Genomic DNA, 24,906 nt, shown 5'->3' with positions numbered 1-24,906 from the left:
GCCTTCATAATATTAGTATAATATTAGTCGGGATTATCGCCTTTATAATATTAGTCGGGATATTAATCGAGTTTTAAAAAATAAGCAAAACAAAGAATTTCTGTGCTTACCAACGAATGTAGGTAAGTACATACCTAAATAGAGCGTAGATTTTGGTATCTATTTATTATATCGTTATTGATTATTTGAACGTTGATATGAACAAAATTGATATCCATTTAAAAATTGATTATGGAGTACCTACACCAACTGGTGCCTGATAAATGTTCGATTAAATATTCAAGCTAGCCAAAGTTCATGTTCTGTCTATATTCGGCAGAGTATCTAGTCTTATTATTGTAGTAGTAGTATAGTAATAGTAATAAAAGCTTAAAACTAAAGTTGAAACTACATAGTCGTAGAATATATTTTGCAAATACCGCATAACTAACATAGTTAAATAAATGTGTATGTAAAAACAAATTAAATTGATATTATTCCCAGTTATAGGTAGCTGATGTAATCAAGATCTCGACGCGACGATCTGGAGTTAAAGGACAACAAAATCTTCCTAAATAGCAGATATCAACGACGAAATGGCGCATGATAACTAGCAGTAGAGCGTAGAATCAGAAAACTAGTAGGTAGGTATGGTAGGAGTACGGTAATAAATATGTACCTAGTACATTACCGCACGAGACCGGGAAGTAAGCGTTGTCTGGTCGAGTGTCTATAACATGAGGCTAGAAAGGCACGCCCGGTCGAGGCATGTAGGTATAGTGCTTTTCCAAAAAATTAAAGAAAGAATTAAAATATTTAAAAAATACATATTTTGCTAACTCAACCTCCGCTCTCAAATTAGGTGTGCAATTAAATTCCATACTATCTTTACTTGAACTTGAATTTTATCTAGTAGGTAACTTGATTAATAGATAATTTAAAACGAACAGTCAATTCGCGCCTTTTAATAATATGACGACAAAAAAAAATCTAACCTTTGAAATTTTTGACCCGATCATTCGGGTCAAAAATACAGCGCTCAATGAAATTTCATACTTTTGTGGACAGCTTCTTCTTCTTCTTCATTCTGGGCTGGTTTCCGCACTTAAACCTTTCCGTCTGTTGTGGACAGCTGTTGTAACACCTACTGTCCAGAAATATATGTACTTACTTATTTTTCTGGACAGTTGCAATACGGTCCGGGATGTTTAATCTACAGGGTATGGAATGTGCATATTTCATATCATTTTTTAGAAAAAATATTTTTCACACCACTCGCTTTAGAATTCCTTATTACAGCATGGTAGCTAAGGGAAAGTACGTCATAACATTCCTATGACTTAGCCGGGTTGTAATGTTGCAATGAAATACTGAAATCCATTACGTCTTAGGGATGTAATGTGATTTGAAATTAAAACATCCCGCTCCCGAAGCTAATTCTGTTCCATACAAGAAGTTTTAAGTCTCTCTTCGATGTATAATGGCGTCCCTCTCACTCACCATAGCCTCATAGATTATTGATTCAAGCTTCTAATGCTACCTCGCATCGACGTATGATGGCGTCCCTCTATCTATGAGGCTATGGTGAATGAGAGGGACGTGTTACACTCTCTCCAAAATTATTTCCGAAACGTTATATTGTGGTGTTACTTATTGAAATTATTTATTTATTTAATTTTAACTAAAAATGTCGAGTGATGAAGATAGTAGTAATAAACGATTTGCTCCCAGAAACTTCTAAAGACGGATAGGTAGGTATCTATCTAAGCATACGAAGATTTTGATTTTATTGTCTCGCGAGGTGTGAAAAGTAGATTATTGAACGCGGGGGTAATGCCATCTTTGTCTTGGGCGTCTTTAAAACCCGCGCTTCACTTAGGATTCTAGATGCATCACCCTCGCAAAATCCCTCGTTGCGCTTCGGATTTATCCCGGCGCCTGTAACGTAAGACATTGCATTACCCCCATGTTGAATGTTCTACTATTAATTAACTGACAATAGTAGCGACTGTCGCGGTATAATTAACAACATAATAAAATACTTTAATCAAATTCTAATTGTCTAAAGGATCCTTTGATTCCGAATAGACTTTCTGCAGTCTTAGGTGTTCCAGGTCGCTTTGACTCATCTGTTTTGTATTTCACATCTTCTTCTAACCATGAGCCATATTGCCGCCGTTTTGTCTTCCAAGCATCTGTAAAAATGTTTTCTATATCGTAATAGTCTCAACAATTATATTTTATTGACTAGGTTTACTATCACCATATTACTGTGTGAAGTTCGGTTAAAACTGTATTTCAGATTCTACTCAACACAGTTTCTAAATTTGATTGTACCGATTTGGATACCGATCCATAAATTGGTTTCTATACGCACATCGTAATGGAGTGCTAAATCACTTGGTAATACAACTTTATATTGTACGCTGGTAAACTAGCCACGGCCGAAGGCTCCCACCAGACTAGACTTAAGCTCGTTTAGAAAGTACTAAGTATATTGGCTCTAAATAATACAGACCAGAGACGGGCAGCAGCGTCACTGGTGCGAAATAGCCTACAGCCCTGCGCTGACCAACCCGCCTGCCCAGCGTGGTCAGTATGGGCACTACTTCTAATGAGCAGCGCCAATTTGGCGCGCTCTTGGAAAGGCCTATGTCCAGCAGTGGACGCAAACAGGCTGATGGATTGGATTGGATTGGAAGTATATTGACCCCAGAGGTCTCAGTTGCGGGATCTCCCACTCATTCTTATGCAAAGCACGTTCAGGAAGGTGGCCAAAAAAGTTTACGAGTAAAGATTATTATAGAATAGATTACCTGTGATTTCTCTAATTCGTCCGTTATCCCCTCCATATTCTGCTGGCAAAAGAGACTTTGGTATGAATTGATAAAGATCATCAAAATTTTTACCATGCACGAAAATCTACAACAAAATAGTAAAATTAGGTAATTAAAACGTTTTAGTGCATTTAAGCGATTTTTTTTATCACAAAGGTAAACAAAGTTGAACAAGGTTTTTGCCGTTGTGATTAACGAAGTAGATGGAAACTTATACTTACTCTATTCCTATTTTTTTCGTTCAACATAGATTTTAATAAATTAATGATTTTTACAAAAGCCACTGGACTATTGACAAAATGTGCTTCTTTCATGCGTAATGGTGCAGCATCCTGTAATTAAAGCTTACTTTTATGCCAGTTTTAAGTACATACATCCTTTATCGAGAACTGGTCAAGTGCGAGTCGGACTTGCACACACAGGGTTCCGTAACATCGTACAAGATATGCCTCTGCGCCATCATTGTGTGATTTAGTAAATTAATTTTTTCGTGAACAATTTAATTTAGTTTGTGAAGTAACCACAAATTCACGGTTTTCGGATATTTTCCTTTACTTGTGCTATAAGTCCTACCTCTTTACAAAATTTTATGATTCTAGGTCAACGGGAAGTACCCTATAGGTTTTCTTGAAATTCACGATAGACGGACAAACAGACAGACAACAGAGTGATCCTTACAGGGAATCCTATAAGGGTTCCTTTTTCCTTTTGAGGTATGGAATCTCAATAAACTCTTAAATTTACCTCATGTTGTTTACCCATCTTCATCACAATACTAGGTGTAATTTGCAGTATGTGCGCCATAGTTAAACCTTCCACGTCTATTAGCCACTGAGTGCCATTCACAACCGCAACGTCATCGTCCAACAGCAGCAACTAATAATTTCCAAAAATAATTTTCATTAGGCATAAAATTTGTTTATTTATAGCTACATTGCGACTCCCCGTCTTACAGTTCTATAAGTTCTTAAGTATGGGTTGCCTGGAAGAGATCACTTTAGTGATAAGGTCGCCCTTTGTTTTTTAAGTGTATCCTGTATTCTTACACTCTGTAAATCTATTAACAATAAAGTTATTTTAAATTAATTAAATATTTTTATAACTTACCCGAAGACAAAAAAATTTACTATAAATATAAGAAACGAAGTAATAAAGAGTCAAATGTTACCTTTTGCATTGTAATTGTGACGCCAAATAAATTAGTCATACTGTATTTTTCAGGATTAAATTTCGCAAGACGAACTATCCCCAAACGCGGTGAATTCGGAGATACTGTTTGAGGCAGGATGATGTATATGCTATTCGAAAAAGAAAATTTTCATCAAGAGATCTTGGCTAAATAATAATATTTTATAGGTACTTTACTTTGCTAAAGACCATGATTGTATGATTTATGTAATATATAACATTTTGTGTATCTAATATGTTTTCAAAATAGCGGCGTAGATAGGTGTAAAATACTTTAGTCAGAATACAAATACTTAAGACTTACTAATAGTTATACTAGATGGTGCCCGAGACTTCGTCCGCGTGGATTTAAGTTTTTAAAAATACCTAAGGAACTCTTGATTTTACGGGATAAAAAGCATTAAACAAACATACACTTTCGCATTTATGATATTAAAACAGGATTTCAATCTTGATATTTTGTTGTGTTAAATTCTTACCCTAAGTCCATGAAATGATCAAAAACTGAATCATGATTATCTCGGATTTCATAAAGTTCTGGTGAGAGGGTTCGTAAAGTATAGTAAAGATCCAATTTTTCCTTAGCTCTCTCTAAGCTATGTTTACAACCTCGCAAAAATGCAATCAGCCATTGATCATCTGGAAATACATAATTATTATAAACTAGCTGATGCCCGCGACTTCGTACGCGTGGATTTAGGTTTTTAAAATTCCTGTGCGAACTCTTAAATTTTCCGGGATAAAAAGTAGCCTATGTCCTTCCCCGGGTTGCAAGCTACCTCTGTACCAAATTTCGTTAAAATCGGTTGAACGGTTGAGCCGTGAAAAGCTAGCAGCCAGATAGACAGACAGACACACTTTCGCATTTATAATAATATTAGTATGGATGTTAACTTATTATTATAATAAACATCAACAGTTTAACGCAATTTTTTCAATGTGAGTGGTCAAGCGAAAAGTAACCAGGAGTGATTTCAAACACTTTTTTTGATTTTGGTGATTTAGACTTTTTAGCTCTCACGTTTATTTTGGTCTAACCAGATTTCTTTCAAGAGTCCGTACTCCGTACCCAATTGACAATTAGAGGATCGGAGGACAACCGCACTACTGAGATGAAATCTATGTAATGCAATTTTAAGGAAAGTTTTATGATTTTTACTACTCCAAATTCATATTTGTTTATCCATTGTTTCCGTTCCATCACGGACAATCACCCTAATCATGTATACGTACTAATATTGCGGGTTACAAATTGCAACAGGACGTGAAACTCACAGTAGGTACAAACCTGTTCTAGCGTAAATGTGGGGTTGTTTCGCTAACCAATCCTTGATATGTTGAAGATCACTGGAAATCCTTTTCGGGTCCTCATTTAATTCTATGCGAGCCTTTTCAGCTAGTTCAGGAGTTAATGTTCGAATTGACATTTTATACTATGAAACAAGTAACTCTTGCAAAAACTGTTTATGCAATAATTGTTATGAATGTAGGAAAGGCATAAAAATAATAAATAATCTTATCTATTTCTGATATGCATTTTTAGCTATCGATTTAAATTTCCTTTCTGCACACTCATATTATGAAAAATTAAGGTGAGCTGATTAAGAGTAAAATAAAATTATCAATTTTAAAACATTTTTAAACTATCAAAAATATAGGGAGTCCATAGGTGACTCGAGGGCTGGCAGTTACCTCGGTCATCATACTATTATGGACTAAGAACCAGCGCGTGCAAGACCTTCGTTATTTTGTAAAAGCTGACAGCTTCTCTGCGTTTTGTCTCCAACGGTGACCGATCAATTGACAAAAAACAAATGACAAAGTTTCATTTCCCAAACAAATTATGACAAAATTATGAATCATTTTATGATCGTTATAAAACTTATGTTTCTACAAATAATTCACTTGATAAAACAAATTACCAGACAAATTGTTATTTCATAAAATATCATTTGACAAACAATTGATTTCTTAATCGTGTTAATTAGTAAAACAACATATCGCATTTTTTTGTTGATAAAATGAATTGTTTGATAAAATGAAATGTTTGATAAATACTTTAAGGATTCACCAAATCATTTATATGTCGACCGGGCCGACCGAAGAGACCACTTACTATAGTGGGGGGGGTCTCTTTCCTCCCTCCCCGCTCCCATCATCAAGAGCGAGCGAAGCGAGCTCGGGACTTGGGGCACTCCGACTCGGAACGGTTAGGTTAGAAGGGGATGGCGGGGTCTGTAGGACCTCTTCTAACCTAACCCGCCATCCCCTTCGTGAGTTATTTCTTTTTTTACGGGCCCCGCCATAATACCCCATGATATTATTGCTGCGTTGCATAGGGGTTTGCATATGTATGCAAAACAGACTTTTTTGTTTGTTTGTTAATTAGTTATTTTATCAAATAATAAATTTATCCTCTATTATTTTGTAAAATCGCGAATTTGAAAAATAAATTATTTGGTTGTTTTTTTTTTTATTTAAGTTTATTAATAGTTTATTTATTAAAAAAAAAATTTGGTGAAATAATAAATTTATAAATGATATTTTAATATTCAGCAAATTTGCAAAGTAAAACATTTGTGAATAGAATATTTGTCAAATAATCTTTTGTAAAATGATATGTTTGCGGTATACGACGTTTGTGATTTGATTAGTTTTTCAAAAGTTTTTGGTGAACTGATAATTTGTCATACGTTTTTTGTCATTCATTAGTGAACCGTCTCCAACACTGGGAGGAACGTTTGTTTGGATGTTTGCTTGGATCATGGTGGCTTTGGGAGATAGATAACAGCTAATAAAGGTGTAAAAAATCTTACGTCAAAGTATAAAATCATTTTTTTTTTATTTTCTTCAGAATAGTTTTAGAAATCCCATCATGTATTGCTAGTGTAGGAATGGATTGAGTAAAATACCAACTTACGTACTAATATTGTGGGTTAGGACGTGAAAATGACCTACCGACCTATTCTAGCGTAAATGTGCGGTTGTATTGCTAACCAATCCTTGATATTATGTTGAAGATCGCTGGGAACCCTTTTAGGGTCCTCATTTAATTCTATGCGAGCCTTCTCTGCTAGTTCAGGACTCAATGGCCGAATTGTCATTTTATGCTATGAAACAAGTAACTCTTGCAAAAACTGTTCAAACAATAGTATAATTACCTTTACCTTAAGCGTACGTTTAAGCTTAAAAATCATCCATACTATACTATATAATATTATAAATGCGAAAGTGTGTCTGTCTGTCTGTCTGTCTGCTAGCTTTTCACGGCTAAACCGTTCAACCGATTTTGATGAAATTTGGTATAGAGTTAGCTTATATCTCGGGGAAGGACATAGGGTACTTTTTATCCCGGAAAATTAAATAGTTCCCACGAAATTTTAAAAATCTAAATCCACGCGAACGAAGTCGCGGGCATCATCTAGTTAATAATAATCTTATCTCTTACTGATAGGCATTTTCAGCCATCGGATAAAATTCCCTAGCTGTGTTTTTGAGTGAGTACCTACCTGATCATATTATCAACGTACTATAAAGGTCATTATAGAATATAGATTAATTATCATCATCATAATCTTCTTATAAAAATTTTAAATGATAGGTACAAAATTTGATTTAGGTTTTGTAATAGGTATATTTAGATTCAAAACGAAAAACAAAATGCAGGATGTTTGCAAACACATGCAAATTAAGGTAAACTAACTAAGACATCAATTTATTCATTCAATTGTAAAATTATTGCTTCTTTTTAAAACTATTTTGAGGCATTCTAACAATCCTTTCTACAAACGGCAAAAGATAAAAGCTAATCAAATTCTAATTGTCTGAAAGATCCCTCGATTCCGAACAGGCTTTCCGCAGTCTTAGGTTTTCCAGGTCGCTTTGACTCATCTGTTTTGTATTTCAAATCTTCTTCTAACCACGAACTATATTGGCGGAGTTTAACTTTCCAAGCATCTGCAACATCCAATAATTATTTACACTGATTACCACCAACCAAACCAGGAGGTCCCGGGTTCGATTCCTGGTAGGGATTTGGAATTTTATAATTTCTAAATTTCTGATCTGGTCTGGTGGGAGGCCTCAGCCGTGGCTAGTTACCACCCTACCGGCAAAGCCGTGCCGCCAAGCAATTTAGCGTTCCGGTACGATGCCGTGTTGAAACCAAAGGTGTATGGGTTTAATAAAAACTGCCATACTCCTTCCAGGCTAGCCCGCTCCCACCTTAGACTGCATGTTACTTACCATCAGGTGAGATTGCAGTCAAGGGCTAACTTGTATCTGAATAAAATAAAAAATAAATAAAAAAAAAGGTTTAAAACAAAAAATAAACAAAATAATTAGTATAAATATTCTTCATCTAGAATCTAGATGGCAATTGGGGTGGGGACGCCCCGCACACCCGCACAGTCCCCGCGCTAGAGCGGTGCGGGACAGCGCGGGTGACGTGCGAGTGTGCGGGGCGTCCCACCGCCTCATACCCTGATTTCCATTTCAAACTGTCGCGTAGTACATCTAAATTAGCGCATGATAAATTTACTAATAGTGATTTTAAGCTTAGTTCGTGATTTAACGACATATTATAATGTGGGTGTAGTACCCGTTGTACTTACCAAGATTAATTTGATGATTTTATTTGTGAAAATTTCGACCCAGTTGCGATGGTACCACGACCCATGCAACTCATCAAATTAATCGTGGTTTGTGCCCGTTACCCACATCATAATAGGTTTACTATTAGTACTTAAATAAATTATAATAAATTATAAATAGTACCATTATTGAAATAAGTATTTCATGGAAAAGTTAGCTCTTGGCTGCGCTTTCACCTGGTGATAACTGATGAGTAATGATATACTTATAAAATAGAAGCGGGCTGGTTTGATAGGGTTAGAAATTATTTAAAAATATTTAAAAAGTTACCTGTGATTTCTCTAATTGGTCCTCCATCCCCTCCATATTCCGCTGGCAGAAGGGACTTAGGTATATGTTGATACAGACTATCTAAATTTTTACCATGCACGAAAAGCTACAACAAGACAGTATTTTAATAATAAATATTTTGAAGTATTGAATTCAAGCTGTTTTTTTTTAGTCACAGGTGTTACCTTTTCTAAGGCTGTTTATTATCGAAAGATACTTACTCTGTTCTTATTTTTTTCATTCAACATAGATTTCATTAAGTTAATAAGTTTTTCAAAAGCAACTGGACAATTGATATAATGTGCGCCTTTCATTCGTAATGGTGCAGCATCCTAAAATAATATAATACAAGTGTAAATGAAAAATTTAAATCACCCCCGATATGGGAAATGTTTGGATCACGTTTAAAAAAACCAGTCAAGTGCGAGTCAGGCTCGCGCAACGAGGGTTCCGTACTATAGTCGTATTTTTTCGACATTTTGCACGATAATTCAAAAACTATGATGCATAAAAATAAATAAATATCTGTTTTAGAATGCACAGGTGAAGATCTTTCATATTATGATACCCTATTTGATATAGTTATCTTACTTCGAAAAATGGAAAATACTAATTATTTGTTCATGACAACAAAAAAAATTTTTTGTGTGATATAATCACAAATTCACGGTTTTCAGATTTTTCCCCGAATTTCTGCTATAAGACCTACCTACCTGCCAAATTTCATGAACTTCTAGGTCAACGGGAAGTACCCTGTAGGTTTCTTGACAGACCGACAGACGGACAGACAGACAACAAAGCGATCCTATAAGGGTTCCGTTTTTCCTTTTGAGGTACGGAACCCTAAAAATTGACATTCTGATACCCATCACCCAACTGCTCCAACTTCAGATCTTATTTACTGTGTCTACGAACTAATTGTCTAGACAAATTCAAGGAAAACAAACTCGGTAGACAAAAGTTTTATAGGGTCATGTTCCTATAAAACCTTCCTGCTCTGTTTCTAACCCAACTACCTACTCATTGAGATTAAATTAATTATCCAACCGAAACACGTCACGTCTGTTGTAAGTGGTCGAGGAGCTACTCGTAAGTAATCCGCAGGCTGTCCTGGTGGCAACTTCAGCACATCAGATTTTTGAAAAATCGAGTCAACTATAAAAGGTACTTGCCTGTGATTGAACACTCATCTTCTTCATTAAACTTGGTGTCGCTTGTAACATATGCGCCATAGTGATATCTTCCAGGTCTAAAATAATCTGAACGCCACTTACTATGGCATTATCATCTTCCATCATCGAAATCTGAAAGAAATCATCAAATGCAAGTAACAAAATCAAAGCTAAATTGCGCTTAACAAATGGTCTTGGCTCATGATTATGCTTGAAGACCAAATATTCGAGTCAAGTATATTATTTAACAAGGATATTTTATGTTTACCTTTTGAATAATCTGTAACATGCCGAGCACATCAATCAAGCTAATTTTTTCAGGATTAATTTTTCCAGATCTCATGATTACCAGTCTCGGCGAGTCAGGAGTCGCTGTCTTTGGCATTATGACATATCCACTAGAAATATAAATTTTTCGTACTACAAACTAATATCTGCTACAAAGTAAGTAAGTTCTACATAAGATAATTATTAGCGTTGCCGTATCATTTACTGTACACTAGGTTTTCATATTATATTTTCAAATAAAAACTCTCTCTGACTAAGATCAACTAGAGTTTCAATTTATATTGGGAAAACCTGCTTACCCTGAGTCCATGAATTCATCAAACTTTGGATCGTCATGTTTGAAAGCATAAAGTTCAGGTGTGATGGAAGGTAAAGTATAATAGAGATCTATTTTTTCTTTGGTTCTCTCTAAGCTGTATTTACAGGCTCGCAAGAACGTTATCAGCCACTGATCATCTGAAAACATAGTTACTTAGAATAAATTAGTCTTTCTCTCCCAAAACGCAAAGGTAGCTAGCTGCAGACTAAAATCTGGAAGGTTGTCGATCCAAACCCTATGTGTTGCACTGTTATTGTAGCCACCTTTATAATAAGCATTACGCTAAGTAGTGGGAGTAGAAAATTTATGTTCGTTTAATATATTATCTTTGGTTCGGGTAAAGAATTTTGCCGATTGACTGATATTATGTTGATGATGTTTTATACCTAAGTACTATTTCGCTGTTTAAAGATTGCTACTAAACGATAAGGCTGCCTTTTATATCTGTTTTGTCTGTCCTTTTTCTATTATTTTCCTTCCTATGGGAAGTAGGTATAAATAAAGTGAATACTTAAAAATAAATGAAAATTCCTATTGATCTCGCACAGTGGGTAGATATATTTTATAAAAAAGTATTCTTAGGGCCGATTTCACCAATATAAGATAAGTCTTATCCGAGAGTAAATTTGATTTTTGGCAGGTTTTCAATACCTACCTACATTAAAAAAAATAAAAAAAACGACTTCAATAACCACAAACACTAAAAAGTAAAAAATAATTTAATTTATTACCCAATATATTATATTATGTATCTATACAAGAGTAATTGTAGTTCTATAGTAATATTTGTTGGAGCCAGTGCCAATTAGCCGCACAAACCGTCTATCTACTCTTTATATTGTTTTGTGACTCCACATTTTTTTTTAAGAATAATAGCCATATTAAATGACTAATATCCCTCTTTTCTCTCCAATTAAGCGTCAGGCTTGTGCTAGGAGTAGGTACGACAATAGTGCAACGGGCGGGATTTGAACCGTCGACCTTTCGGTTTTCAGTCCACTCCTATACCGGTTGAGCTATTAAGGCTCAAACACACACATTGGCCCCTCATTGGCAACGACTCCAAAAAATATTATTATAGAACTCCGATTACTCTTGAATACATCCTAATGGCCGCGTACGAAACCAGTGTTTTGTAACCAGTTAGTTACGTACAAATACATATTGGGTAATACTACATTTTTTTTTTTACTTTTTAGTGTTTGTGGTTATTGAAGTCGGTTTGTTTTTTTGAAAAAAAAAAAAACGAAATTTTTAGTGGCCCCAGTGTACTAAAATATGATATGCCTGGTTAAAAACCTACTGTATACTAAGAAAAAAAATTGGTACTCATGTTAAACAAGGCTAAATAAAAGTTACCGACCTGTTCTAGCATAAATATGGGGCTGTTTTGCCAGCCAATCCTTGATATGTTGCAAGTCACTGGTTATCCTTTTAGGATCCTCATTTAACTCCACGCGGGCCTTCTCCGCTAGTTCAGGACTTAGAGGCCGTATTGACATGTTGTTTTAGTACATAAAATACTTATGTTCAAAATTAAAACTATTAACTCAACTCTTGTGGCAGTCTAAGGAAAACAATAGACTAGTAAATACGCTTGATAGGTACACATAACATAATTGAAAATCTTATCTTTCACCGATTAAATGTTATATCGATATTATTATAGTTCTTTAGACCTAAGTATTATTCATTGCTTCACTTGGAAATATACCTAGTTATAAAGGTCATTTGAATTAGATAATTTTTTCCTTTTAAAAGGAGACTGAATTCGAATCTAAAAGCTCTATTATAAAATATCACACACAAACCCCCCAATGGGTGGACAGACGACATCACGAGTCACAGGGAGCCGCTGTTGGATTCAGGCAGCGCAAGATCGTGGCGTGTGGAAGTCCCTACAGACTTATGTCCAGCCGTGGACGTCTCTGTTGATAATGATGATGGCATACAACTTACTGATACACTGACATAGAATAGAATAGAATAGAATAATATAATAGAATAAATTTTATTGCATTAACTGTGTAGGTACATTAGGTGTTATACTTGTTATAAAGTTCTAACAGTTTGCCACTTACTTAAATATTTAGATATTAGACCTAACAACCTTCTAGATAGAGCGAGCTCAGTTTTTATGAATCTGAACATTTACTTCTATCTCAAACGACTAAATATGAAAAGGTAGAATCCCTTAGAATTCCCTGCTATTTTTACCCAGGAAACTTTCTAGGAAAGCGGTAGGTCACCTATTAGCTGCCACTATATAGCCTCGAGATGTCACTGAAAAATTTTCTATTGCAGAACAAGATGGTGTTGTTTACTAAAGAGAATTTTTGACCGTATCTACGTGGCAAATACCGACACCACGGGTGTCAGACAACATGCAGAAAACGCATTTATCTATCGGTGCCATCGTACCTAGTACGTGACACCTCACGCTACCACTAGTCTAGGAAATCAGAGCTGACTGAATATTGCAACTTTTTTTCCGTACTACACGGTACAACAAATGTTAAATTTATAGAATATGGGATGCTCACATAAGTAGGTATTGTCATTTGAAGTATTCGGCCGAAAGTTTTCGCTGTAGCCATACTGTAGCCGGTTATTACTCGACGGCGCGGGCGGCGAGCTGTCTGTTATGCACTAATTCAAACAAACTGCGGTTTATCTTGCAGCTGCTCCCAAAACCAAAATAATGCTGTGTGGAAATAGTCTCAGCGAGTTCTCATTTCAGAGCGCTTGCGTAAATATCTAAAGACTCTGATGCTTTCTTTAAATACACATAACCCAAATTCAAAGGCAATCATTTTACCTTTAATCAAAACATAGTCTTCTTTTAATTTTAATGTAATTTGCTTGTACGAGATTTGGTGGCTTTTTACTTCCTAATGTATCCAACTATTTGAATTTTGGTAAGTTAAATCAGCTTTACTGACATAAAAATATATCTGAACGTAACGTTAACGAACTTAAATACAGTTCATTTTAGATATCCAATAAATTATTAGAAAGTACAAATCTGATCTAGTTCTTGCATTTCACGAAGGCGAGTGGAGTGACTCATGCTTGTTTTTAAGTCGTATCGGTATAGCGTAGGTACAGTAAATGTGTGCGTTTGCGAGCGCTTGCTCGCGACTGATTGGTCCGACATGCACGCACACGTAGGTACGTAATGTCCGTGTATAAGACGTAACCACAAGTAAAGTTCGCCTTTGTGAATTGCAAGAACTGTATTAATTTTATTAAAACCTTCCCCATAACTTTAGTTATTGCTCAAGTGACACTTAGATATTATGTAGATTGTAGGTACTCTTATAATTAGATATTGTTTGTAACATTATTTTGTAATTCTCACCATGGTTCATTTCGAGCAGAATGTTTGAATTCTGAATAGGTACCTACCAAAAAGTTTTATTCATACTCACAATCAATAATTATTATTATGCTAATCATAAGGCTAAGTGAGAATAGAAACAAAACACTATTATTGAAATATTTATTTCTGTATAATTATTTAGGTACCTTTTTACAATAATTACTAAGTGCCTAACTACTATTTCCTTACAACCCTGTTGTATTAATTTCATATTATACAGTTCAATTCTCTCAGGAGACGTTGTAATAAATAATAAATAAAATATTATTAAAATATTAATAGCCAACGCACATTATTCTGACTATAAGAGATCACGTGTTCAAAAGGTATGGCATTATGAAAATCATAAAATTTTGTATTTAGCATCAGTAATTTCATGGACAATTTATGAAAATTATTAACAGAAGTATCTACTAATTTTAATAATCACAGTTAATAAATATAATTAACAATTGGAAATTAATGGATAACAAGAATGCAGAATAGGTACAAAAAATAAATTCTTCAAATGTTATGAATAAAAATTAGGTAGGTGTACCTAAGTCTTTGGAAATACAATGAAGTTTTAATAATTTACACAATGATACAGAATAAATTGAATAAATTCACATTTATACTATACGTATAACTTATATTAAAAGCTTTATAACATTAAATTCTTTTTATTTATCTTAAAATATATTAATATCTATTTTCTAAATCGCTATTGTGATGTGGTTTGAATATAAGCACAAGGGCCTTCACTTATAAAAAATATTACTTGCTGCTTATAATGGCGAATGCCTATTGTAAGAGACAGGTTTAGATGGCAATCGGGGTGGGGACGCCCCACACACCCGCACAGCCCTCGCGCTAACTCGGTGCGGGATAGTGCGATCGACTTGCGGGTGTGCGGGGCGTCCCCCCGCCTCATACTCCGATTGCCATCTCAACCTGACACGTAGGTGCTATACAGTGGCGTGCACAGTGTTTGATGCCAGGGTAGGCATTAGTTAGGTAGTCTGTTTACATGCAGGTCATAATGAAAAATATGCATTGAGCTATTACAACTAGGGTAAGCAGTGCATTTATGCCTCTATGATCTGCACGCCACTGGTGCTATACCTATGCATTTATGTACTCAAAATATTTGTAGATATCAATCATGTAAACAATTTCTAAATTTGAGACTTGTAAAGTTGACGCGAGTACGTAATAATAAATAACTATAAACAAATGAATATCGATACTAAATTAACTTTAACTAAAATAAGTAAGTAAGTATTCTAATAAATACTGAATTCATTTTTTCGAATTAGAATTTAAAGTAGGCCGACTAGGTATAAAGATTTTAAGTTTTCTTAAGTTTAAAAAAACTCGCTTAAACACAAAACAAGAAACAGGCTGGCACAAAAACATGATTTAAAAGAAGGAAGTAAGCTCTTAAGTATACTACTAATATTTTCCGTTATTATAACTAAAAGGAAGCATTGGAATTATAAAGCCTATTAATTGGTATTCATTTACTCATAGTCTTACACTAATGTTATATTTACATTTTCAATTGTCTAGAAAACGCCTATATTATTGCACTACTTGTAATTGACAAAAACTTGCATAAATATAGTCCACACAAAAATAAAATCCAGTCAAGAATAGATAGATTTGTTATAATTTTAAAAAGTAAATTATGTTGTTCCCATTCTTCTCTGACTGCGTCCTTTGATTTTTCAAGACTCTAGAAACCCAGAAATCCAAAAGAATTATACAGTTCAGGTAACGCTAATGGAAACTGGTAAATTTCCTTTTTGTAACATGTTACAAAAAAGATCTCATATTTTACTTTAAAGAAGTCTAAGCCTTTCGTACGAAATCTTATCCTCTACTTCTTTAAACTAAGATTTAGACGCTAAATATACAAGATTCTACATCAAAAGTTGGCGAATAATTTGAGTTCATCGGGATCGAGTGATCGCACCGATTTCCAATCGGTTTCGGGGTATTCGTCGAAATTTGATGTATCTCCCTCGTAGGATACGGATGGCACTATTGGTGGCTGAAAACAGAGAAAAATTATTTAATAGCTAAACCTTGAAGTCGCTAGATACCAGCGGCATAATACCGTACTCATAGTTTGGAAATTAAGGACGTCCATCGATCGAGATGCATTAGACACCAATATTTACGGGATAAAACGTATCATTTACGTGACCACCAACTCAAACCGCAGTCTATGAATCAGAAGAGAATTATCTAGAAGATGCAGAGTATTCATACACATCTGTACAGCACCGTTACAACCGGAAGACTATACCTACCAACCTTTCTTGTTTCTGACGTACAAATACGTAACCAGTGTTGACGCACAATACATATTCGTATCCAAAGTGAGTGCGGCAAACCAAACAAACTGTTCAAAAAAGTCTTTAAAAAGTAGGTACAGTAGGTGGCCGAAAGTAATGTGTACATCGGCCTTTAGAATGACATTTAGGCTTTGTAGAGCATACCTATATGACGTTTTGTCAGTCTCAACGACAAATACAACGCTCTACAAATCTGCTATCTCGGCTAATGGTATGATTAAAAAGAGGTCATTTAGAGATATTGTCTCTCCCATCAATCCCCAATCATTCAATTAAGTATAAGTTAAATTATGTTTTGTAAGTACCTTATTGTATTCGACATTTATATTCAGATAAACTAGTTGCAACTTGGCAGTAGCTATTTATTTTTTCTTAATTACCGGAAAAGAGTAATTTACGAGAGTTACCTAAGTAACAAAGTATATAACTACTATTTAGACCATTATAGACAGGTGATTGTAGCGGTAAAACAGCACCCGGTTGATATCAAAACTTGCCTGTTATACTTACCTACATTACATACAGGGTGTAACCTCAACGCTAGCATAAACGAAGACAGATGATAGTACTGATGATTACTGATATGATAGCACAAAAAAACATTTAAAAATTCCTATATTTTGTAAAAGTTCACGATAATATATTGCAAATAAAACATCCGACTGACGCTAGAGGTCAACGAACGTTATATAAGTAGGCCACTCGAAGTCAATAATAACATTGTAAATTGAAAAATTAAAAAGAGCAACCGCCGAGTTTCTTGCTGGTTCTTCTCGGTGGGAACGGCGTTCCGAACCAGTGGTAAATTAAAACTACCTGACTATTCATAAACACTTGAAAAAAGTTTACATGAATAAAAAAACATTCTATTCTATTCTAATACCGCGTCGTAAGTGGGCATTGACCCGAGTTTTACACGCTTTACATTGTGGGTTTGAAAAATACTAAATCACTAAAACTACAAAATGAGGCAAATGGTTATTGGTATTGGATTGTGTTTAGGTAGTATAACAATAACGCTAAGTTTTTGCTAGCGTCCAGATTACATCCTGTATAATACATATTGGATAGGCCTACATATCTACTCGTGTGGGCCTACCTTATATGGCTAAAGCTGGGATTTACTTGATAAAAAATTAAAACCCGAATAAAATCAGATGTGTTAGGTACGATAGAGAAACTTGTTACCTGTAACTTTTTCATGAAAACATCAGCCCAGTCGATGTGTTTGAACCACCGATGCCTCTTCACATCCTCTGAACCACACTGCGAAATATAGAATGTTTCTTTATAACTAATTATTATCATTAAATAAAAATAAGTAATGTAAATAAAATAAGGAAACTAAATAAAATAAGTATATGTCTTGACGAGATACAATTTTAACACAGTCGCGCTGTCAGTTTTATTCCTTGCCATCATCGATATTCAAGCTAGTTTGTGGATTTAGGTTTTTGAAATTCCCCTGGGAACTCTTATTTTTTCCGGGATAAGAAGTAGGCTGTATACGTTCCCGCGATGTAAGCTCCCAGGAGGAGTTCCGTTGAATATTTATTTTATTCTGTTCTATAGTATTTTATTGTTATAGCAGCAACAGATATACCCAGTGGCGTGCACAGGGTTTGGTGCCAGGGTAGGCATTAGTTAGGTGAAAACCTGTTTTACTGGTTGGTCATAATGAGAAATATGCATTGAGCCATTACAACTGGGGTAAGCACTGCATTTATGTCTTTATGACCTGCACGCCACTGGATATACCTACATCATCTGTGAACATTTCAACTGTATAACTGTCACAGTTCATGAGATACAGCCTGTTGACGGACGGACAGACAGACGGACGGACAGCGGAGTCATAGTAATAGGGTCCCGTTTTACCCTTCGGGTACGGAACCCTAAAAATGTTGCAACTCGAAACGAGCCCGGGGGGGTCAACTAGTCTCATAATAATATAGTTTGGTAAATAATCTTTCTGAACCATCAATCAGGAACGCTAAGTAGCAATAAATAGTTCAAAATTAGAGCAACTCTGTTATTATTGGCAGTCGCGACGTTCCTGTGTAGTTTTACATCGTTAATCGCCGATTTGATGGGGCTTGCAAAGACCGCTCTTAACAGGGTAACCCAATTAGTATACCAGTGGAAGTCTCCATGCAATTTTGAACAAATAATTTCTCAGACTGTCTGTAACTAGATGTTCGGAATCAGCCTTTAATATCATATCAAAAATTTATGGGGCATGAAAACCAATGACACGCTTAACTGGGCTGCTTGATTTAAGTAGGTACTACGCTCTCGAAAATGCTTCCGGCGTTTTATGCTATTTCAAACTAATAGGTTAATCTAATTTCGAAACAGTCCAATGAAATTCAATACTTCAATCAATTTCACATTCCTGTTCATAGATTGAGTCAGAAAATGCCTGTAAATCGAGTAACAATATTTTTACAATTTGATTTATTTTCAACTACATAGATGATGCTCTTGAGTGCGCGCGAATTAAGATCTTTAAAAATCCTGAGGGAATCTTTTGTTTCAAGAATATTAAAAAGGTGCCTATATCCTTCCCTGAGTGCAAGCTATCTCCGTACTCCGTACAAACATTGAAATCGATTAAACAGCTAGGCCGTGAGAAGCTCGCAGACAAACAGGCATACTTTTGCATTCATAGTGTTAGTATGGATACTTTCATCCATTTGAAATTATTATTTTCAATAACTTCATGCATTTGAAATCTAAATAATAAAGTGAGTAAAGTACGCACGACAGACGGAAACGTTTAGGTGCGGAAACCAGCCCAAAGTGAAGAAAGAAAAGTGAGTAAAATCAATAGTAACTAGGTACATAGAATAGATTTTTAAGACCAGACGAGCTTCGACTTAAAATCAGGTGCCTCACAGTGCGATAAGGCTATCTTGGCGCGTGGCGAAAATCGGAACTAAAGTTGCCGTCAAGTGTCCCCTTTGTTCTTCTTTGAATATTCTAAGCCTTTGTTCTCCAACAGCGCCCCCCTGTCAATGTCATTCCAGTGCCAAGAGAGCCTTGTCGCACTGTGTAGGTGTCGTTGTCAATAGATGGCTTTTGATGTCGCCGCCCGCCGCGCCGGTCACCTGACTGATGGCTTTCTAAACAGTTCTGCGGCATTACGGCAAAAAGCTATAGCTTGGAGAAAATATCAAACTACTTACTAGAAACTGCAGTCGCTTAAACACATTCCACTCTTTATAAAGCAAAGTAGGTACCAAACGAGTAACATGCTCAGAGAAAATGTTGAAAGTTTTCTAAATCTATTTGTGTTTAAGTACTTGTTTAATCTTGTGGAAAGACTGTCGATCAGATGAAATCGCGGATTAGCTCTAAAGTGTAATGTCACACGAATGAAGTTGTTTTAACACTTTGCTCCTGTCATCTTCCATAGTATGCTCGCCGTAACTAAACGAGATCTAAGTAGATGCTTTTAAAATAGATTTAGAGATTTAGAGAAACCATATCGTACATAGTGCATATTAGAGATGGATCATTTCACAGGTAGCTTGTGAGAAAGCACGTGAAAAGCCTTATCATAATAATTAATGTTCGACTTTCTATCTTACAAATAAAGTATTCTGTAAATCATCAAAAATCACGTAGCATAATGTCACAAAGTTTGAAAATTATTACATGTAACCCCGCTTTATTGTTTAAAGTTCACGGCACGGTTATCGACCCGAGATAAAACGCTAAAAAGTGCTTGAGCGAGAACACTTGTAGCACTGCGTGTTAGTAAAGGAAAAACATCTAGTTAAATTAATGTAACAAACAATAGTTTACTACGTTTCAGGGAAATCGAATTTACGCACTTACAATCATAAGTGTGAAAATTTCCTTTTCGTGAAAAATCACTATTGATCTTGATCCTAGTTAAATTAATGTACCAAACGATTGTATCTAAGTGGAAAAATTTAAAAATCACTTTCCGTGAAAAATTACAATAAAAGTAGTAATAATGCCCATCTCTAGTGCATACGAGGTGCCTCTTTGGATGCCTAGTCTAGGGCTAGGAAGTGTTTCATGTAACGATATTTATATGTACAAATATGCATTAATTAACAGCTTTTATATATATAATAGTTTTTTACCTATATTATATTAAATTTGTATAACGCGAACTCGCCATCCTCACATAAACTTCAACAGTTTTTAGAGGATGGCGAACTGTTTATTTTAAAAATGTATTTTTTGAAATTTACGTGATCAATTTAAAAAAATAAAAAAACTGCTGTGCACTTTTAGGTCACATTGCGAGAAGCAAGTTTTTATTTCACGCATAACGAGATCGACGATCATTATCTCTCTCCGATCATTAATTATTTTGAATATAGGTACAAGCTAATTTTATATGGTTTTTGTAGTAATAACACACATCGAATGAAAACAAGAAAAAACGTTGATAGATACAGTGTATCAATAATTGTGGACGAAACGAGGTTCGAACCCACGCCCCTCTGGCAAAGTGCCACTACTAAATGTCGCTAAAACGATCTTGTTATATGAGAAAATTCAGAATGACGTGAATGGGATAGGTGTATCTATAGCCTACTTAATTGGAAAAATTATACACCATCCAAAGAGGTGTTCTGGAGGAGGTTACTGATCAAAAACCTTGAATATCAAGAGCGGAGATGAGAAGATTGTTGTCTGATGGTTGGTCTGGGAAAGAATCGTGCCTGGTGCGACCGATAAAAAAACGACGCCTGGTTAGACGTCTATTAGGTACTGCTGAATCGATAAAGCGTGTATAAACGACCAAACGAGAGAAGAGAGAACAAGCGGGTCAGCACAAAGTACCACGTAATACGATGCCGTTCCAAGCTGACCTCAATGACACGAGCAAGTTGTACCTACGCTCCGCCAGTAGTAGGCATAAGGATTTTTTCCTCCACAGAAAAAAAAAAACAAAAAAGTGTGAAGTGGCAGCTTCGATATTCAAGGAAGGATGATCCTCTTCAGGTCACCCGTCACAGCGAACAGCGACAGCGAAGTAAGCGCGATCATTTATCTATACTAATAACCTTTTCATGGCTCATCATCATCGATTTTGACGGAGTTTGGTACAGAGATAGTTTATATCCCAGGGACCCCTATTTTTGTCCCAGTGAATCAAAGAGTTCCCACAGGATTTTTAAAAATCTAAATCCACTCGGACTACCTAAGTCGCGAGCATCATCTAGTACAGTATGAGTGTGTAGAAAACATGATAACCAATGAAACTCAATGAAATTTTGTAGATACGTATATCTAAGTATGTCTGTGATTTTCCAGATTACTGTAAAATTGTGTAGTTGTTAAGATATACGGGTTAAAAAAAATTACGTATAAATTTTAGAGCCCGTGTACCGTCGCAGTGACGTACGTGGCACGGCCCGCGCCCGTAACGTGCTGGTTAAACTGTCACCTTCTCGCACCGCTTGACTACCGCAGTACTCAGGAGCCTACAGAGATGTACAGTGGTTATGCGCTATATTTTAGTAGGTATTTTGTGGTAATGCAATCTCTCTGGATAAACCAAATAGCAAATTGCCTTGAAAAAAAAACTTTTGCAATTAAATGCAGTTTTTAAAGTGTCCTCTGTTAGTTTAGGAGTTATATATATGGAAACACCTGGAAAACAGCCAACTTTAAGAACGCGAACAGCATTTTTTGCATCACAAACTCGAATTAAAATTGTAACCGTGCAAAATTTCACGAACAGAATTACATCAGGGATTAACGATTTAACGCAAAATTGAGTTTGCAAAATAAATTGCTAGTGCTACAGACAGCCTAGTCGTGTTTACAATACTGAATATGTCTTATTCACTCAACCATTTTAAAAGAGGATGTTTATTGTTTGCTTAGTGCATTTCACGACTCTTTGAAAACACCTGCGCATAGGTATATTTACAGCTGCATAAATACTCTCACTTACCTACCTACCAGCGGGCGATGGAAGGAGACCATAAGCTGGATAAACTATTTACATATTAAAATCAGAAATGATAAGGTCCATAGGGATAAGTCGCTTAAGTGGCAATTGGCGCGTTAAACCATGGTCCGTGGACCATGGCGCAGTGAAGCAGTCACTGATGGGGTTAGGATTGAGTTACTAAAGTGCTGGAATGGCAACTCTGTGCCAGAAAGCGTAGTTTGATAACCCTTTAGACGGGCAGAAGATATCAAACAATTCGCAGGTAACCTATTGTCCGTCCGTAAAGTCCGTCATTTTCAAGTTATATATTTTAGGGTAATGAAAATTGGTATTTTGGCTTTGAATTAATAAAATAAAGAAATTGAGTTTTAGGGTATTTAGAAATTTCACCTAAACCGCGTCTTACGTGGGTTAAAATAGGGCACGAAAGTCTGTATGAAAGTTCATGATTTTTATAAAAGTCCTATTTATGAAAATTGGTATTTGGACTTTCGGATCAAAATGAAAAAGTACTACGTATTTCAGGATTATTGGAAATTCCATGCCCTCACAGATTTTCAACATAATATTTTCTAAAATTTCACTCGAGTTCTGAGCCTACCTTCATATTTCCAAGCCGTTTGGTTCTATCTTGCACGAGGAGTTTCTTTATAACATCCTTAGCAACCGGATCCAAATGCCTCGGCCAGTCTACTCGACCGTTAAGTATTTTTTCATATATTCCAAAAGGATTGTCGTCGTAAAACGGAGGGTAGCCAACTAGCATTTCGTAGATCAGCACACCTGAAAAGCCAAAAGTAGATTTATCGTTTATGTTACTAATAACATAATAACTTAACCTCGTACGGTTAGGTATCATAAAGGTTCTTGACAAAACGCACGTAAGTCACACAATTGCAAGTGCTCGTTGCTAGGGCATACTTAAGTAAACCCACCTACCGGGCTTCGATTTTTAGGCAATAGAGACAGGTTTCAAGAAGAGTTTTAATATCATTATTTTAGCACTCTTAAGATTAATTAAACGCATTTATAGAATACGTTATTAAAGGGTAGATACCTACTGTTATAAATATCATAAAGATTAAATTGTACCTACTACTATTTTTGTTGTGTAGTAATGTTTTACTTTTGTGTTTCTTTTTATGGTGTACAATAAAGCATGTTTCTATTCTTTTCTATCACAAAGATTACTTAAACAACTAACAATAGTCTAAGAAGTGTATTAATCATTGTTATGTTTTCTATCCTATGCCAAGGAATAAACATCAGAGACAATCAAACGCAAGCTCCTGCGCTATAAATTATCCGGGGGCATTTATAAGTCTGGCACGAGGTAGCGATTTGGATTGAAAAGACGGGGATATAAATCACTTAGGACGTTAAATAATTATAATGTAAACATTACATTAAATGACGCCGCGTCGCCACAGGGCGATGCGACGCGCGACGCTGGCGCAGACGCTTTGACGAAAAACAACGCGGTCTCAACGAAGCTCTCACAAACAATTATAAAACAGTAGAGTCTACGTTTCAGTTTTTTTCCCATTTATCCGAGAAATACGACGAAAATATTGTTGATGGTTTGAAACTGGTGACGTATAGATAGTTGTTGACATGAATCCAAAGAATAGGACCTTTTCCACTGAAATTGATATAAATACAAGAGCAAGTAAATAAATCTATTTTATAATTTATGAATTATGGACTTTAAGAACATAGATTAACAATAGTATGAGCCAATATTTTGTAAATAAATCTGTTTAGGTATGTACTATGCTGTACCTAAACGTATTTTTTTCGAAAGACACAAACATTGTTTAAGCCAGCGACAGACAGTGATATGGCTACAGACATCGATACAAAGCCATTAATTACAATAAGATTATTTAGAGATAACATGCACCGCTGGGCACTGACGTTTAATATAGCATTATGCTAGTCAATAGGCCTGTTAAAGTAACTAATCACTACGGACAAGAGTAATAAATATATGCATAACGTGATTAGTTTGGCAAATGAAACAAATACCTATATAATTGTTGATTTTGCGATTAAGGTGACGCTGGATGCACGTCCGAACTGCTCGGCCCACGTGGGTAACCTGTATGCTATTTCACCTAACATTGTGATAGAAAGAAATAGACTCAGTGATGAGCAGTGTAGCGAGTGCATGCGCTCACACTAGCGTCCGGATATATTGATGATGGCACACAGATAGTTGGACAGATGTCACCGATGAATTTTTGTAAATATATGATTTATGAAGGAACTACTTATTTCAATTATTATTGTATAAGATTTTATGGAAGAGCGGGGTCGCCTGCCACGAGTACTCGTAGCAATACTAAAACAGTTACTGGGATGGTCCCAATTACTACGCACTATGTGAAATTGTTTTACCTACTGAAACAAATATTTTTTAAATTTTTTTTGAATGATAATGATTACCTACTTATCTTTTGATGAATACTATAAAATCTCACTTACATACATACCTATTAGGTAACTACTGCCTCAGCGTGTATAAAC

The 24,906-nt window shown here is 35.5% G+C and overlaps 3 protein-coding genes across 3 annotated transcripts in view; all 3 read right to left on the bottom strand.

The window, feature by feature from the left end:
- Positions 1 to 1,950: 1,950 nt before the first annotated feature.
- LOC117985768 (alpha-tocopherol transfer protein-like) lies at positions 1,951 to 5,460 on the bottom strand. The gene is made up of 7 exons (XM_034972555.2): positions 5,293 to 5,460; positions 4,484 to 4,643; positions 3,985 to 4,114; positions 3,561 to 3,692; positions 3,038 to 3,148; positions 2,796 to 2,901; positions 1,951 to 2,174 (listed from the first exon to the last, which is right to left on the bottom strand). The coding sequence occupies exons 1-7, from the start codon at positions 5,429 to 5,431 to the stop codon at positions 2,023 to 2,025; spliced, it is 930 nt and encodes a 309-aa protein (XP_034828446.1). The 5' UTR covers positions 5,432 to 5,460; the 3' UTR covers positions 1,951 to 2,022.
- A 1,376-nt stretch (positions 5,461 to 6,836) lies between these two features.
- Positions 6,837 to 12,272, bottom strand: LOC117985722 (clavesin-2-like). The gene is made up of 7 exons (XM_034972489.2): positions 12,070 to 12,272; positions 10,687 to 10,843; positions 10,368 to 10,497; positions 10,100 to 10,231; positions 9,149 to 9,259; positions 8,928 to 9,033; positions 6,837 to 7,961 (listed from the first exon to the last, which is right to left on the bottom strand). The coding sequence occupies exons 1-7, from the start codon at positions 12,206 to 12,208 to the stop codon at positions 7,810 to 7,812; spliced, it is 927 nt and encodes a 308-aa protein (XP_034828380.1). The 5' UTR covers positions 12,209 to 12,272; the 3' UTR covers positions 6,837 to 7,809.
- Positions 12,273 to 14,194: 1,922 nt separating this feature from the next.
- The window catches only part of Pka-C3 (Protein kinase, cAMP-dependent, catalytic subunit 3), a 108,588-nt gene continuing 97,876 nt past the window's right edge, over positions 14,195 to 24,906 (bottom strand). Inside the window, exons 5-7 of the mRNA XM_034972457.2 lie at positions 22,979 to 23,160; positions 17,619 to 17,696; positions 14,195 to 16,123 (exon numbers count right to left, since the gene is read on the bottom strand). Of these exons, the coding sequence (XP_034828348.1) occupies positions 15,998 to 16,123; positions 17,619 to 17,696; positions 22,979 to 23,160 (386 nt within the window). The 3' untranslated portion in view covers positions 14,195 to 15,997. The remainder of the gene's footprint in view (positions 16,124 to 17,618; positions 17,697 to 22,978; positions 23,161 to 24,906) is intronic.

This window comes from Maniola hyperantus, chromosome 1, assembly GCF_902806685.2.
Source record: "Maniola hyperantus chromosome 1, iAphHyp1.2, whole genome shotgun sequence".
Lineage (NCBI taxonomy): Eukaryota > Metazoa > Arthropoda > Insecta > Lepidoptera > Nymphalidae > Maniola > Maniola hyperantus.
This window is presented reverse-complemented; position numbering and strand designations above follow the sequence as displayed.